This window comes from Salvelinus sp. IW2-2015, linkage group LG23, assembly GCF_002910315.2.
Source record: "Salvelinus sp. IW2-2015 linkage group LG23, ASM291031v2, whole genome shotgun sequence".
In the NCBI taxonomy this organism is placed as follows: domain Eukaryota; kingdom Metazoa; phylum Chordata; class Actinopteri; order Salmoniformes; family Salmonidae; genus Salvelinus; species Salvelinus sp. IW2-2015.
In genome coordinates this window covers 20,791,435-20,809,556 of record NC_036863.1, presented here as the reverse complement: position 1 = coordinate 20,809,556, position 18,122 = coordinate 20,791,435, and the positions used below count along the sequence as shown (strand labels likewise).

General features: G+C 40.6%; 3 protein-coding genes across 3 annotated transcripts in view; 1 reads left to right on the top strand and 2 right to left on the bottom strand.

The window, feature by feature from the left end:
- LOC111950508 (protein KIBRA) overlaps positions 1 to 7,527 on the bottom strand; it is a 51,775-nt gene extending 44,248 nt beyond the window's left edge. The window contains exons 1-2 of the mRNA XM_070434430.1: positions 7,449 to 7,527; positions 4,002 to 4,165 (exon numbers count right to left, since the gene is read on the bottom strand). Of these exons, the coding sequence (XP_070290531.1) occupies positions 4,002 to 4,165; positions 7,449 to 7,511 (227 nt within the window). The 5' untranslated portion in view covers positions 7,512 to 7,527. The remainder of the gene's footprint in view (positions 1 to 4,001; positions 4,166 to 7,448) is intronic.
- arl10 (ADP-ribosylation factor-like 10) lies at positions 5,538 to 11,739 on the top strand. The gene is made up of 5 exons (XM_023968567.2): positions 5,538 to 5,891; positions 6,922 to 7,102; positions 7,469 to 7,644; positions 8,032 to 8,265; positions 10,038 to 11,739. Exons 1-4 carry the CDS (start codon positions 5,754 to 5,756, stop codon positions 8,197 to 8,199), a joined length of 663 nt encoding a protein of 220 aa, XP_023824335.1. The 5' UTR covers positions 5,538 to 5,753; the 3' UTR covers positions 8,200 to 8,265; positions 10,038 to 11,739.
- LOC111950729 (nucleolar protein 16) lies at positions 6,284 to 16,363 on the bottom strand. Its single transcript, XM_023968569.2, has 6 exons — positions 16,178 to 16,363; positions 12,934 to 13,042; positions 12,765 to 12,834; positions 12,312 to 12,418; positions 11,988 to 12,108; positions 6,284 to 7,629 (listed from the first exon to the last, which is right to left on the bottom strand). Exons 1-6 carry the CDS (start codon positions 16,282 to 16,284, stop codon positions 7,598 to 7,600), a joined length of 546 nt encoding a protein of 181 aa, XP_023824337.1. The 5' UTR covers positions 16,285 to 16,363; the 3' UTR covers positions 6,284 to 7,597.
- Between the last annotated feature and the right edge of the window lie 1,759 nt (positions 16,364 to 18,122).

Genomic DNA, 18,122 nt, shown 5'->3' with positions numbered 1-18,122 from the left:
AAAAAAAGACAACCTTGCCTGCAACAGTTTTCCCGCAAAGGTTGGTATTTATCCATTTTGAACTTGACGGGAAAGTGTGCGCATCGCCACGCAAATCTCAGACCATGAATACGCAAAATTTCTAGTGGTTGCTCAACTGTATTGCAAGCAAATAGTTATTTTTGTGGAAATGGGGGTGTTTGATACACAGGAATTATAATAATGGTAGACTAATAAAAAAAAACATTAAAACGTAGGCCTAATGATAAAACAGACAGATTTGCAGTTGGTGAGAAGATTGCATAGCAACATGTCACCTAAGATAAACACAATATCTTACTTTTATTAAATAGGCCCAAATCAATCATATTGCAGGGCACGTCTCCCCTTTTCTGACATCACTGGTTTATTCCTGCTAAACAACAATAATAGGCTAACATTTATCCATCACGCATTCAATAGGCAACCATGCTCGAAAGTAAATAGACCGGTAGCCTATGACAGTATGGGTAGGCTACAGTATTGCGGTGCAATAGCCAAAAGTGCGACAGAAGGCAGAAGATAAAACACAGGCACGTATTGATAAACAAAGTATTGAACAACAATTCATCTTTTGAATATCAGTGTGGGCTGTATGCAACATTTACTTTTAAAATTGTTCAAGACAATCAATCTTGCAGAAGTGTTTGGCACGCGCTATAGGCGGCATGAATTTTTCATTTTTAAAAAGCCACTGCAAAAGAAAAAAAACATACTGCACACACCTCCACAGAAATATGATCAAATTTGGCACTGCGCTTTAGACACTCATGGTCCAGTTCCAACATCTCCAAATCATACAGGAAATGAGGGCGTTTTTGTTACCATAATCAAAAAAGAGACCATCGCACTCTCCCGGTAGTGTGGTTCGTGTGTAAAACCCATGAATTCAGATAAATAAAAAGTTGTAATGTGTCCTCACTCAAAAATGTCACATAAAGCTTAATTCAWTTTTTATTATTATTTTCACTGCAWCAGGGATAGCGTACACAGACGTTTCTGCTTTGCAGCCTTGTTCAGTGTGTAGGTTCAAATCTTTTACATCCAACACAGTATTTGTAGGCAACACAGGTAAACAACTGATGAGCAGCAGGTGCTTCTAATCAGTTTTTGTTACCATGAATGCAGGGCATTTTCCAAGCGGAGTTGTAAAGCTCGTTCACAAGTGCAGAAATATTGTATGGCACTGATTTATCAATGAAAACATGCGTATATGTTACGTGCGACAGTTTGAAATCCCAATAGTTTGTTGTGCACGCAAATCCGAGAATCTCCATGTATGCCAACAGTTTTAATAAGGCATGGTTGATAAGAGGCCCTAGGTGAGCTGTAGCATTACTAGTTAGTCGAGTGGCAGTGTAAAAAACACTAGGCAGGTTTGCATACAAAGTCAAAAGCAGGTGATAATGCTCTAATGCAAAGCGACAAAGAGTGTGGCAGAGTGCAAACATGTGGCAGCATAACTGAATGATGAGTCAGACTTTCATTCATCGCACTATAAATTCCTCAAGTGAAATTTATGAGACTCCAACCTACATTTCATAGCGCTCAAGGTTCAACAATAAAGTAGAGCTGCTTCAACTCCCCTCCTGCAATAGCTTGGTATCTGGGAGATAACATTCCATTCAGCTGACAGAATGCGCTGGGTGTGTGCGTCACCATGAGGGTGGATAAACAATATGTCTGGCTGAGGTATGCGAATGCAGCGCAGAAAGATACGGACAGGGCCGGGGCCAACGAGATGCATGCATGTATGCATGTTGGGCTGAGTCCTCCAGTTACCATCTCCATTAAGCCTAACAGGCTTCATTCTTGAGTGTAAAAGAGAACATTACTCAGGTTTGATAGGCTAAGGGGACCAAAGAGCAAACGTTTTCATGAATACATGGTCAGATTGCCATACAACAATAGCTTTGGGATATCTTGTAGTATTTGAAAATCTTATAGGCCTGTAATAGCTGTAGAATGTATAATAGAACTTTGATCACACTTGGCTGGTACATTCTTTGGTTCCACAGTGAGAGGTATTTGTGAAAGCACATTTTTCACCAATAGGACAGACCAGTCTAATGGGAATTTGTTATCATCATCAGTAGGCCTCCTACTTACTCTTCATCAGCTGTTGCTCAGCAAAATAAACGTCTTACTGCTGAACAGCACTAGAAAGATATGTAAAAGTCCAATGACAGTTTTGGGCCAGTCTGGTCTGGTTATTTCAGTCAGATCAATACTTTGAGAATGGCTGTGTCTCATCTCAGACTTAGTACTCTGGGCTGGCTTCATGTTCTACTGTGCCCTCTAACCGACCAGTGAACAGCATAGGAGAAACGGTCCTGTATGGCACAGTTGGTAGAGTGTGGCGCCATTGATGCCAAGGTTGTGGGTTTGATTCCCATATGTAAAAAGTATGCGCGTGTGACTTGTCACTTTGGATAAAAGTGTCTGCTAAATGGCCTATATTATATATTAAGAAACAGGCATATGATTTACAGAAGACAGACCCCTTACAGTGACAGTCTATGCTCCTCACTTGGCTCAACCCCTCTCCTTTTGACCGCAACTCTTTCCCAAGTTGTGATGTTGTACTTTGACCCTGTGCACATTGGCAAGCAGTGAAAGGGATTTTAAATGAATCAGTCTTTACAGCCTCTGTGCTCAGCCCTCCTCAGCCGTGCATTTTAGGAATGTGTGTTGAGGTCTTTGTTTACAAAGTTTTGCCATCTTGGTCTTGCTGCTACCAAGGAATTTCACCAGGGAGGTGGGGAGGTCTGTGCCCTTGCTTCTGTCATGTTATTGGCTTTTAATTATGGTTCTGTGTGCTGACTGCAACAATGACAGCCACCAAGGAAAACAGGTGTAACTTTTGACACAAAGCCTATTTTCAAAATCTTGTAATATAATATGAAGGCCTATCCTTATCCAGAACCCTGGCTGAATGAGAATAAAAAAATCCCATAATCTCAAGCATTCCAGAACTAAACTATTAAAAGAGATTTTGTGTCAAAGTCCGAGTGTATTTAAGTAACTGGTAAAACGAAATTAGTTCCAAAGTATGGTTGACAGTGAGTTTCTGTATAAATGAGACCCTGGCTGTCATGACCCATTTCTACGTATTGTAAGCCTATTACACTAAAATGTTACGAGGGGGGAAACTAACTCAAACCTCGAGGGCTAATTTCTAATTACAGGAATGCAAATGAATGCCCGGTTGACCATGAGCCACATTCCTGAGGAAAATCTTCATGTTTTTTTTTTCCATCAACACCTAGGCTTGATTTATAGTAGCCTGGGCAGCCGCTATGGATCTCCACTATCATCTGGGCTTAATGTGCCAAACCAGTAACAATACACTTGTCCTCCGGCGATCGGTTCGTACATAAAACATCCTCCATATAGGCTGCAAATGCATCGGTCTCCTCAATTACCTTTAATGGCGTGCCGATTCGAGAAAAAAAACGGGAAATGTATACATACTGTAATTAAACAGCATTTGCCCCCATTTTCGGACAACTTCTGGTTGTTACATGCGAGGGGCAACATCAGGAAGTAGCATTAGCCACTCTAGCATGATGATTGAAAATTGTGCTTTATTAATGACAATACGCGAAATGCCATTAAAGCTAGTTAGAGGAAACCGATGCTTATAGAGCCTGAACGGAGGATGTTTTATGTATGAATTGGTCGTGGGAGACACTTGTTTATTACCGGCTGGGCACATTAAACCAAGACGATAGTGCAGCTCCATAGCGCACATTCCCCGCTGCCCAGGCTAGATTTATAGCCTACTTTGTTACATTGTGTGACACTTAAGAAATTGTGATGTAAACTCAAAGATTGCAGTTGAGTCCATTCATTAATTGCCAAGTGAACCATTAGATTATGAGCACTTGATGGATGCTGATGGTTGTTGATAGCGCATATCATCAATCTATGAGCAAGACTCAACTGCTTGCTTTTAGAGTCACTGGAATGTTATACCATACCTGTCTCTTGGATCAATCCAACTAGTAGCGTGTTTGATGTGGTCGATGAAGTAGACTTTCCCGTCAAAATCCCGGGATTCTTCCCAACCCTCTGGTAGTGGTAACTCCTTCCTTGGCATGTCAGACGAGTCTCCATGTAATTTTCTCTGCAAGTCCTCTAAATTCTATTGAAGGTAAACAATGTCTTGTGTGAAGCATCTTAAAATCCCAAATCTGAAAACCATCACTAGGTTCCAATTCCCAAATTCTGGTTTGTGTGCGTGTTGCACTATGTGATAATCCATAACGTCTCGCAGTGCATGTTCTCAGTACGAGTAGAAATGTTTGCCAAACAGTGGTAATTTCCTTAATGAAACAATCTTTCCAGCACAGATGAGCAAATGATTTCTCTGCAGAATAAAAATGTTTTGTATTCTGTAGCCGTTTATCTCAGCTCAGTAACAATGTTACAACCATGGTCACATTGGAATTGAGAGTGGTGTTCCACGAGAGAAATCCTAATGTGCATTTGAAATCGTTGTTCAAGGTTTGTGTTCGTCTATATAGAATACATTGTAGAACATAACGAAAACGTAACGTTAATTATAACTTTTCAAGCGGGTTGTCCAAGGCATGGTAATTGAGTCGGGGCAGCTTGACTCCTTTCTGGATATTCAGATTAACCGAAAAGTGCATTTGAAGTCTGCAAATCCAGCCAAGGTTTTTAGTATGTGTAAAAAGGTTACAACAATGTCTCACCATTCAACAATAAGCTTTTCTTAAATATTTTAGAGCTCTTTTCGTTCACTGGCCACCATGTTTAGTTAGCGAGAACGATGCTAACCAGTCAGCTAGCAAGTAACCCTCTCGTGCGCTACCCAAAAATTACCCCGTTCCACAGAATTGAGATGCAGTTATCTTCACATTCACGGTAAATGTTACTGCAAAATTCCAATAAATCCTTATTGAAGTTGTTTACTTATAATCGTTTGTTACTTAAAGGGGCAGCAGTCTCTCCTACATAGTACTGCTTGCCGCGGTCGGTCGTGAAGGCTCGCGATGCTGTTGAATGACGTCATACAGGTGCTTCTCTGCCCTGTGCCATACATTTATTCTACCAAATGTTTCCTACAATATGAATGTTTTTTCTGGTTTTAAATGTGGAATAATGTGTAACTCTTACGTCATAACATGACGGACACACACGAGACAATTAAATACTTTGCTTGGTGAAAAATGATAAATGTTGCTCTGTGTTGTTGGTTCTACTTCATGAGGCAAACTTCTGAGACAAGTGCACGACGCCCTCCCATGGACAGTTTTTGACACTGTTCACTCTAGGTTACAAATATTTATTTGATCATTTTAAACACAACTGGAAATGTCTTATTCATTATAGGCCGTTAAATATGATAAATTCCAGTCCAAAGTAAAACAGAATCTGTGTAGTACATTGCACTTTATGCGAAATATTTAGGCACAATTATATAGCAACATTTTTTTTGTAAGGGAACCGACATACCCTTTTGCAATTACATTGAAACTCAGAGGCTTCATCCACATCACACAAGTAGCTGTTGCCCAGCCCATACACTGCCGTCACGAATCCAACGGATTGAAGGGTACAAGGCGCTGGCGGGGCTCTTTTCAACACAAACAAGGAAGAGATATCACGTGCACTGGTTACAGTGGAAATCATTCGGTCAGTTCATCGTTGGCGCTTGGTTGCAGTGTCCAGGAAGACGACATTATACGGCGTTCCAGCAGTGCCACATGGTTCTGCTTCGGCACATATCCATCGCTCTAACCGCCGCGGTGGCTGCCTTCGGGTCCGCGCTGTTTATCGCCCTGAATTATTTCTACAGAAGGCGAATATGGTCTCCCGAAGCGGAATATTACATGATAAAAGAGGTACACTGTTATTCTCTGCCATCTAGGAATGTTCAGTCGGCATAAGTTTATGACTCTGTTGCAATCGGTGGGCCAGACGCACAGTTTTCACGGTTTATCGCCGGATTTTTTATGTGCCAGAGCTGTGAAAGTTCTATAGGCGCCAGTGGCATCGAACGCAAAGAGAGGACTTCACGAATCACTTCTGTCTGGACGTGGATGTGGTCTTCCAGACCATACAATACATATGACATGAATGCTGAGCCTTCATCCCAGATCATGTTGATCACAAACTGACAATCTGACTGCATGGTGGTGATGATGATGGGTTGTGATAAAGATTGACGCACATAATGGGAATCATACAGGTTTAGGGTTCAAGAGAGCAACAAGAAAATATAGTCATTTTCATGTTGAAGGAAATTGTTGTTTTATATATTCAAATCATTCCAAAGTAGTATCACTATCATAATAACAATTGCCTATAGAAACATTTCCTCTGAATATAGCCTATAGGGCCATAGGACATTACCTGAAATTGACAATAAGATTTTCAGGAGCTTCAAAGGTATTGATTAAATCAAGGAGACAATATAAGGCTACAGTTACTGTGTCACTCGCCTATAGAGTGCCACTCACAAACCAATGAGATGGTTTTGAGCTGATTTAACTAACATTTGTAGAAACTAAGATTATGTTTCATTACAACATTACATAGTGGTCAAAGAGCTTATGCAGTTATTGTGGGCCAAGTAGACAGCTTATTGGGGATTTGGGGGTCACAGAGGCTGCTAGCTGCTTTACACACAAAAATGCAAGTGATTGTGAAATACTGCAGCATTATCTATAGTGCACTGTTAATCCTACAGGGATAGATGGTGAAAATGCTGTTGTATGTAAACAAAACATATTGCAGTTCGTCACTTTACAGGAGTAACAACTATCTATACCTGTAACTTGAGAAAAAAGTAAAATGGGATAAGGTAATTTCATGTTGCTGATGTTGAGAGAACAGGTGTTCTGATGACCTCCTGCTGTGTGTGTTGAGCAGGAGCAGGAGGAGCGTGGAAAGCGCCAGGTGCTCGTCCTTGGCCTAGACGGTGCTGGGAAGAGCAGTATCCTGCAGGGGCTAACAGCTGGAGACGGGGGCAAGAGAGGGAACTGCCGCCCCACCAGGGGCTTCAACTTTATGAGCCTCAGTGCCCCTGCCTGTCAGCTGGATTTCCTTGAGAGTAAGCTGTGCAGTTTGCACACCAGAATTCTGCAAATGCTTGCAGGGCAATTCAACTGGCCTGTAAGACTCCATGCAGAGTGCTTTAAGGCTGTTCTATGACCTTAAAATGTCACATTGTAAGCTATCAGTTTGGCCCTTGAAATACCAGTGGCCTTACCAAAAGCATTATAATCATGTGCCTTTGCTTAGACTCAGTCATACATGTTTGGACAACAACACACACCATTTACTTTTTCTTCAGTGTAATAATTCATTTAGCCCTTTTGTACTGTGACAAACAAGGTATACAACACAAGTTCATACATCTACCTTTTTGCCTAGCAACACTCAAATAACCAGCCTACCTCTGTCTGCTGTATTCTAGTTGGAGGGGGTGAGGATTTGCGTACGTACTGGACCGAGTACATGAGGAAGACGCATGTCCTGGTGTACGTGGTTGACTCCTCTGACAGAAAACGTCTCCCACAGGCCAAGGCTGAGCTGCATCGCCTTCTCAGACTGGATTCACAACTTCCTGTGGTGGTCCTGGGAAACAAACAGGTGACCTTGACTATTGAGCTGTCGTATACTGTCTTTGGGCAGATGCATTGGAAATAGAAAACCTAACGAATGGAATCTTATTCCATTGCTATAGAAACACGTTTGTTGTTCATACTGTGGGCAACGTGAGTGTCTTGGACATGGATAAATGTATGTTCTCCAGTGAGTAAATGTTAGTAACACCTCACTTGAGCCGTGTTTATAAAGAATGTGTCATACTGTTATAAATGTGATATTACACCTGTCATGACCAGTGTTGTGATACATCAATGCTTAGATTAACTAAATTGTAAATAAGAATTTGACATTTCAACAGAGGCTCATCAAACCCAGAGTGACTCGGCAGTAGACTTCACTGTCCGTCCTGTGTGTCTTCTTCCCCCCCAGGACAAGCACAATGCCATGAGTGTGTCGGAGCTTCATGAGGCCCTGTCTCTGGGGGCGGTGGCTGACGATAGGAGGCTGTTCCTCCTGGCTGCCCAGCTGGGCTCAGATGGCCTGATTGTCTCCCGCAATCTGCAGGCCTTCCAGGACCTGATCCTACAGCTCGTTTGATTCCCTAGGACAGGATGAGTTGAACGGGGGGTTGACCATACAGGTGGGATGGGGAGAGGCCCATGGGTAAGCCCGTTTGTAAGGACAAGTGGCAAGTAGCAATGACTGCGTGTGAATACTTTTGAACTAGAGAAGATCCTTCAGGGCCCTCTGGGAGTCAGGGACCAAAAACAGTCATCACTGAATCACTTAAATAGTAACAATATACACTAAGTATACCAAACATTAGGAACACCATCAACATGGCAAACTTGACCGTGAAAAACCCAATGTTGCAGTTCTTGACACTCAAACCGGTGCGTGTGGTACTTACTACTTACTATACCCCGTTCAAAAGGCACTTAAATATTTTGTCTTGCCCATTCATCCTCTGAATGGCACACATACACAATCTATGTCTCAAGGCTTAAAAATAATTTAACCCGTCTCCTCCCCTTCGTCTACTTTGATCGAAGTGGATTTAACAGGTGACAGTCTGTCATGGAAAAAGGTTTTCTTAATGGTTTGTATACTCAGTGTAGATCATGCATCTAACTACCAATCATGAAGCTTGTTACATTTATTGTAGCATAAGTGTCAATACAATACAGCTTCAATGCTCCTCATTGTGGCAATGTCATGTCAGCTAGTGTCAATTCAGTCAATAATGAAATGGCATTTTATCCTCTTTAAAGGAAACATTTGATTGAGTGTTACATTTCATTGTAGGTAAAATGTAGTCAAGTCCATGTTAATAGGTGTAAATTGAGTGCAGTTTTTAAGATTACTTGTTCTTTGAGAAATTCATGCTCTACGTTGGAATTTTTAAAGATTTGCATGTTTTCACTTTTAGGAGGCAGTTTTGTAGCCAGCTTTTATTCAAAACATACCTTTTAATCTTATCTTCAACCTTCTCATCAATGACCAGTAACTCCATGTTTCTACTGCAGTGGCACCACCTGATGTTTTGTTTGACTGTTAAACTGAAATGTGGTTCAAATTATTACGTTACCTACGATTTAAAGAAATCAGGCCATTTAAGGACCCAGTGGTGGGGAAAAAAGGACAATTTTCCTTGCAGCCATCTCTGACCAAACAAATCGATACAAAAATAATTAAGGGGGAAACAAATCTATAGGTAGGCTTATATAACCTTGTATTGTGGTTWAACAAGAAGTCGTTTTGCTGAGCAGTCATTATCTGACATGTTTTTTCCCCAACTAGGTGCCAATGTAGGTTAGTTTGAACACAACCTGCTCAGTTTAGCAGATACAGTAACGTAATAGTGGCAATAGTATGTACTCAGTGAAGCATTCCAGATGCTTTAATAGTCATCAATTAAGCACTTGGTTGCTCCCCGAAATGAGATTGTAAATAATTGATGAGAACAGATAGGACTAGCATACTGAAATAGGTCAGCTAATGTGTTGGTATTTTCACTACAGGCAAACTTAAGACATCTGAATGCAGTTTCCTGACTGTCTTGATAAGAACCTTTCAAAATGGAGTGTTTTAACTGCAATGCTCAGGGTTATTGGTCAGCCTAATGGAATATCATGTCCAACATCTCACCAAATATGTCCAACATCTCACCAAAAATATCCAATGTACCAAGTGCTAGATTTATTGGAGACATTTCCCATTTGTTGAAAACATTGTGTTTACCGGGACAGTAAATCTAGTCACTATACAAAATGTTGTACATTGTATAATCTTATAAATGTGCGATATTTCCAACTTGTGTATTCAAACCTGATGTGCACATAAACAAATGTATCTTTAGATGAGGAAAACCCCTCCTTGATAGGGATGGGCATATGATATTTCACTATTTGAATAATCATGCATTTTTTTTCCAGATCTCTGGATTGAAAATTCCCCTCGCCCCCAAAAGTTGCTCTTGAATCTCTGGACCAATCAGAATGAAGCAAATGCAGGTACCACAACAGCTGACAGTGGTCCTTTGTTTTTTGGCTAACAGTCAGCAACAGTGAAATAAGTGATGTTCACCATGATAGAATAGATTGTTAAAAAAAGGTTCTGGCGAGTGGTTTGCATTGATCTGTGTCAGGCCTTGTGGAACTTCAAGGAGGTGCATACCTGTTATCACTATTTGAAGTGGGGAAAATAGCATAGGCTACCGATGTCATGGCTGACTAGAAAGCTAAATGCGCTATGAAAATAAAATGCTTTTTCATGTCAAATGCAACATGAGAGAAAATGAGCTTAAATTAAACAACTACTTTGTGCGTCAACTGTAGGCTACGTTTACAGTGCACAACAAACTAAGCTACAATGTTCTGTCAGCCACAATATGTTTGAAGCAGCAGTAGCTCACACTGTCAAACTGCATTCAGAAGTGTAGTTATACTAAATAAAAAAAATTCAAATGTCATGGTATGTCCTTGTGTAACAATGTCCCATGGATAATTACATTTTGACAAAGCTTGTTAATGTCATTATTTTCCCCCTCTTCAAAAATGTACACACAAATAGAATACTAATTTCCGTTCTGATATTCAATTAACCGTGCCCATYCCTACTCCTTGATATCGCTATTGTTTCTTGATAATCTAGAGCATGTTTCATATTTCTGTTTTGTGTTCAGTTGTAATATTTATGCTGCTTTAAAGATTTAACTCAAATGTCTTATTTTTCATTTTGTTTTTGCAGTGACATTGCAACCTTTTGCACAAACGATGCTATGTTTATATATCTTATGTTATCCAAAAAAGGAAATGCATTGATAACAGCTTAGGGAAATTCCACGTTAAAAGAGTGATGCCGAGACTAAGATTTCCACTTTAAAATGCATGCCAAACAAAAATTACTGCAAAGTTACACCGTACATACACAAGGACTACTTTAAACAATTTCCACAGAAAAGTTAACAAAAACTTCTGTTATCAAACTTTGCATCTGCACTGTTCAAGTAAATGTGTTTTTATAAAATTCCCAGTGAATTGTTAGATATTTAGGGATTTAGGCAGTGAGGCCCGTTATATACTTCCCCAGAGTCAAATGAACTTGTGGATACCATTTATTTATCTGTGTCTACCCATTGTTCACCTAATACCTTTTTTTGCACTATTGGTTGGAGCCTGTAAGCATTTCACTGTAAGGTCTACACCTGTTGTATTCGGCGCACGTGACAAATAAACTTTGATTTGAGGTAGTTTCACAAGCCAATGCTAACTACCGTTAGCGCAATTAATGGAAGTCTTTGCAATTGCGTTAGTTAGCAACTTCCTTTAAACCGCACGCAGAGACACCAATGGTATCCACGAATTCATCCGACTCTGGAGAAGTATGACAGGCCTCATTGCCCAAATCCCAAAGTATCTCTAACAATTCCCACAGTTGTATGGTTTGTTTAACTTTTCAATCATTGGTTTATGTTTGGCATGCACTTTTAAAGTGAAAAATCTTAGTCTCATTACAAATWTACATGTTCACTTCATTACAAAAGCAGTCTTAAATGTTCTTACTGTAATTTGTGTAACTGTATTTTTGGGATACATATGGAAAGTATGAACAAATATAATAAAGTGTTTGATTTTATGCATGTTGAAAATGTCTGGTCTTTTTCTAAAATGTTTACAGTTTCTAGAATCCCAATTTACCATCCATTCTGATTGAAGGAGAGTTGCTGAGTGCACCATGACTCCCTCTGTCCATCAAAGTAACAAAATACTTCTGAGTCAGCTCTCCCAGACTGCCTCCACTGATGAAGAGTAATGATCTCTCTCTATATTGAACATCTTTGATCACCACAGACAGGCCCAGTTATATGGAAACAGGTTTCCCACCTTTGAGAAACTCCACAAAGGTGTTGTATTCCTCTGGATGGCAGCGTTTATACTGGTCCACTTTCCTCCTGATCTGTGAGGGCGTGTCCTGGTAATAGTTCTTCTCATCTCTGGCCATAGCCTACAGAAGCAGAAATTAGGTTGGGATAAAAATGTAATAAAAAAAACGAGGTCTCACAATACCCATAAGAACATACAGTAGTTATTGCTATGACCCAAAGGCAATACACTGCAACTACAGGAATATGAGCCCATCCTTTGTGAAATACTACTGTACAGAGAATCAAGTTAGGCGAGGTGAAATTCCTCATCAGCTGTACTTACCTTGTAGTTCTCGCTGTGTTCCCTGATCATGTACTGCACGTACTCGATCAAGTCTGTGGATAAGGTCTTTGTGTCTTTCTCTGGGAGATTGGCCTCTGCCACAAGTTCTGTTGAAAACAAGTCATCATGCATGAGTCTACGTGATAAGATCTTCTAATAAAATCTAATAGGGCCACCCGAGTTGCACAACGGTCTAAGGCACTGCATCTCAGTGCATCACTTCAGACCCTGGTTCTATCCCGGGCTGTATCACAACCGGCCGTGATCAGGAGTCCCATAGGGTGGCGCACAATTGGCCCAGCGTCACCCAGGTAAGGCGGTCATTGTAAAATAAGAATTTGTTCTTAACTGACTTGCCTAGTAAAATAAAGGTTACATTTTAAAAAATATTTATAAATAACAAAGAACAAATGTTGATTTAGGTCCAACAAGAAATTATTAATGGTTCCTTACCATTGAGAACGTATGGCTTCCTTACAAATTTGAGGGTGGGAGCTTCTTCAGTTCTCTCCACAGCAGCAAACTGCAGACATGTCAATTATAAATCACAATTCACTCTAAGAGATTAGGCCATAACTTGTGAATGTATAGTATATCACCATGATGGACAGCATAAACTCACAGTCAGTGTCTTAATTGGGAGGGCACGGTTAGGGTCAAATGCCAGACCCATGTCTCGCAAGTTCCTTGCCACAGACTTCTTGTCACTCCAGGCATTTCGGATCTGAGGACTTGAAATAAACAGTTACACAACTACAGCCATTTACTCATGCTAGATCATAAATTTCTGATAAGTGGGTGTTGTATTTATTGAGTATGCCATGAGCACTTTGTTAAGCCAAGACTTGCTTTGTTCCACACACACACGTCAGATCTGTACTATGAGCTGCATGCTAATTTGCAAGAAGATACCGACCCTATAGTTACGCTTGTTTACACTGAACTGCACTGGGGTCGCAATGCAATGGTTACATTAATAAGACACTGTGGAGCCGGTGCGAGATATGGGTTGAAAATGTACCTCAATGCAGAGATGGGGATACGCCACTGTACTAGAGGTCGACTGATTGATCGGAACGGCGATCAATTAGGGCCGATTTCAAGTTATCATAACAATCGGTAATCTACATTTTTGGACACCGATTGTGGCCGATTACATTGCACTCCATGAGGAGACTGCGTGGCAGGCTGACTACCTGTTACGCGAGTGCAACAAGAAGCCAAGGTAAGTTGCTAGCTAGCATTAAACTTACCTTATAAAAAACAATCAATCTTAACATAATCACTAGTTATCTACACATGGTTGACAATATTACTAGTTTATCTAGCTTGTCCTACGTTGCATATAATCGATGCGGTGCTTGTTCATTTCTCATCGAATCATAGCCTACTTCGCCAAACGRGTGATGATTTAACAAGCGCATTCACGAAAAAAGCACTGTCGTACCAATGTGTACCTAACCATAAACAGCAATAACTTTCTTTAAAATCAATACAAGTACATATTTTTAAACCTGCATATTTAGTTAATATTGCCTGCTAACATGAATTTCTTTTAACTAGGGAAATTGTGTCACTTCTCTTGCGTTCCGTGCAAGCAGAGTCAGGGTATATGCAGCAGTTTGGGCCGCCTGGCTCGTTGCGAACTGTGTGAAGACCATTTCTTCCTAACAAAGACAGTAATTAATTTGCCAGAATTGTACATAATTATGACATAACATTGAAGGTTGTGCAATGTAACAGCAATATTTAGACTTAGGGATGCCACCCGTTAGATAAAATACAGAACGGTTCCGTATTTCACTGAAAGAATACACATTTTGTTTTCTAAATGATAGTTTCCAGATTTTACCATAACAATGACCAAAGGCTCATATTTCTGTGTGTTATGTTATAATTAAGTCTATGATTTGATATTTGATAGAGCAATCTGACTGAGTGGTGGTAGGCAGCAGCAGGCTCGTAAGCATTCATTCAAACAGCACTTTTGTGCATTTGCCAGCAGCTCTTCTCTGTGCTTCAAGCATTGAGCTGTTTATGGCTTTCAAGCCTATCAACTCCCGAGATTAGGCTGGTGTAACCGATGTGAAAAGGCTAGCTAGTTAGCGGGGTGCGCGCTAATAGCGTTTCAATCGGTGACGTCACTCGCTCTGAGACCTTGAAGTAGTTGTTCCCCTTGCTCTGCAAGGGCCGCGGCTTTTGTGGAGTGATTCTTCGAGGGTGGCTGTTGTCGATGTGTCCCTGGTCCGAGCCCAGGTAGGGGCGAGGAGAGGGACGGAAGCTATACTTTTACACTGGCAATACTAAAGTGCCTATAAGAACATCCAATAGTCAAAGGTATATGAAATACAAATGGTATAGAGAGAAATAGTCCTATAATAACTACAACCTAAAATTTCTTACCTGGGAATATTGAAGACTCATGTTAAAAGGAACCACCAGCTTTCATATGTTCTCATGTTCTGAGCAAAGAACTTAAACGTTAGCTTTTTTACATGGCACATATTGCACTTTTACTTTCTTCTCCAACACTTTGTTTTTGCATTATTTAAACCAAATTGAACACTTTATTATTTATTTGAGGCTAAATTGATTTTATTGATGTATTACATTAAGTTAAAATAAAAGTGTTCATTCAGTATTGTCGTAATTGTCATTATTACAAATAAATAAATATAAAACCGCCGATTAATCGGTATCGGCTTTTTTTGGTCCTCCAATAATCGGTATCGCCGTTGAAAAATCATAATCGGTCGACCTCTACACTGTACTCCAAAATGTACCTTTATCCACACTGCTCCAAAGGGAAGGCAGGTTGCCTGGCGGATAGGAGTGTTGGGCCAGTAACCGAAAGGTTGCTGGATCGAATTCCCTAGCTGACAAGGTTAAACAATAAGCCATTCTGCCCCTGATCAAGGTAGTAAACCCACTGTTTCCCAGGCGCCGATGGCGTGGATGTCAATTAAGGCAGCCTCGGAGAAGCAGAAATGGGATATGAATGTAACCATGATTGCATTCTGACCCCAGTGCAGCTCAGTGTAAAGGTAGGGTTGGTATCTTCTGGCAACATGCTCAGCCAAGATGCATGCGCTTCATCCCCCTGCCTCTCCCTTTTAACTATTCCCCAGGTCGTTGTTGTAAATGAGAATGTTTTCAGTCAACTTACCTGGTAAAATAAAAATTCAACCATAACTAGTCTGGCGGTTAACAAAGAAAAAAATGCCAACTTGCGTATACAGACAAATGGTCTTCMGTACTGTCTCTACCAATATGTTTGCTTTGGTGAGATAAGTATATTGAAGCTGCCTGTCACTACGCCGAATAATTAATGTTACGAATCAAAGCTGTTCAGCCAAACGACGCACTGGCTGGACCAGAGCAAGTAACTTTAGCTAGCAAACTAGTTTATGTTATTTCACCAGTTTGACAACCATTGATAATAAACCCGGGAATAGACCAGATAACATTTTCTTGTAAAGTTAGTGTAACAGTATAACTTTAGTCCGTCCCCTCGCCCCAACCCGGGCGCGAACCAGGGACCCTCTGCACACATCAACAACAGTCACCCACGCAGCATCGTTACCCATCGCTCCACAAAAGCCGCGGCCCTTGCAGAGCAAGGGGAACCACTACTTCAAGGTTTCAGAGCAAGCCGACTGAAAGGCTGCTAGCGCGCACCACCGCTACCTAGCTAGCCATTTCACATCGGTTACATTAGCTAGCTCACGTTAGATGACTAGGTTGKCTAGCTAGTTCAACCACACAGACAAAACTACGTAGATGAGCTAACGTTAGCATCACAGCTTACTAGAACGAGGTTAGCATTGCTAACATCGACTGCTATTCATCATCAATATTCGACTTACCACTCAATTCTAGGGGCTTCTCTTTTCTTAAACTGCTTTTTCAGTTTCTTTCTATCTTTACTGTAATCAAACGTGTTTCTTTTACTTTTCTTTTTGGCTTTCGGCATTGTTTGAAAATCGCGCTAACTTTTATTTCTGAAAAACGTGTGGAACGTATGCAGGAATAAGGAAGTCATTCGGTGGGGACGTCACTTGGGTTAAATAAACGCCCATTTACCTTTGACCTTTATGTAGTATTTTTTATTATTATTATTATAGTAGTAGCGTAAAATTATCACAGATAACATTACTATCATTAACTAATTAAAATACATTAAATTATGGGTCATCATTTGATAACAGGGAAGGTGTGATAATCACTTATTCTGGTTCTCGTGATGCTGATGCAGCTGCCACTGGTAAAGGGTAATGATGATGATGAGAACGAGGATGATGATGAGTCAGGAATCCCTGGCTGCAATGATTTGTCTTAAAAAGAAAAACAATCTGAAAGCCTTATAAACCATGAGCCCAGAATTGCATGAAAACACAAACTGTTAATTTCTGTAGATTGACAATGACAAACATAGCAATAATAACTTTTAGCAACAATTAGGTTGAAATTGGTTGATTTTGTTATTTTCCATTAGAAGATATTTGTCAACAAATTAGAAAAGAAAATGTACAGGAAGCATGGGAGAAAGAGAGAGATGGGAAGAGGAGAGAGCTCTCCAGCTCTGTTCAAAATCTATTCCTGTTGACAATAGCCTAAAAAATATGAACATCTGAGAGGATTTCTACATCTCACTCTGAGGGGGAAAAGGGCAAATAAGGAGGCTTGTAGTGTTCAATATTTTTTCTTCCTTGTCTTGTGGGGACCATGGTAACCAAGTTGACAGTATCAAGCTGAATGTTGGAACTTATCTAGAACGCTGCAGCCCGCCTGGTCTTCTACCTTCCCAAGTTCTCCCATGTCAACCCGCTCCTCTGCACACTCCACTGGCTTCCAGCTGAAGCTCACATCCACTACAAGACCATGGTGCAAGAGGAACTGCCCCCTCCCTACCTTCAGTGCATGCTCAAACCCTACACCCCAACCCGAGTACCGTTCTGCCACCTCTGGTTTCTTGGCCTGCCCACCCCTACGAGCGGGCAGCTCCCGCTCAGCCCAGTCTAAGCTCTTCTCTGCCTGGCACCCCAATGGTGGAACCAGCTCGCCCTGAAGATAGGACAGCAGAGTCTCTGCCCATCTTCCGATTCCAAAAACATTATCTTAAATAATCACACAAATAATGCTTTCGTCAACTAACACTCTGCTGACTTTGCTGATAGCTGCTTTGAGGGAAAATGTACTTACTATGACTGAGATATGTGGTTGTCCCACCTAGCTATCTTAAGATGAATGCACTAGCTGTAAGATGCTCTGGATAAGAGCGTCTGCTAAATTACTAAAATGTAAATGTTTGAGTGGCAGAGCACACCTCCCGTGCTGAGAAAGAGAGTGCTCACTTTTTTTTGCCAATTGTGTTAATGTATTTTCTCAAGAGTGTTGATTAGTTTCATACTCTGCTTATTGACTTCGGTATATGACTCAGTTTCCACTTCCTTCACCTTAATGGAGGAGGATGCTGTTACTCTCAGAGGAGATGTCTTATGTCAACCATAACAACCCACAAACACTGATAAGGCTTTCCGCCTACACACAGCCATAATATACTGTAACAATTAGGTATCCAGAAGAGTGCTTTCCTTTGTCAGGTGTTAAAGAAAGAGTTTCAATTTATTTTTCCTTTCTATCCATTCAGCATAGACTACAATATCTAGTTTTATAAAGCATGTCTACCCAAGAGCCAATATGAGAAACCAGACCCAATGTTTTTACACATATAATAATAATAATACATTTTATTTTAAGCCATTTTCAAGACACCCAAAGTCACTTTACATACAAGATAATCAGCAAGTA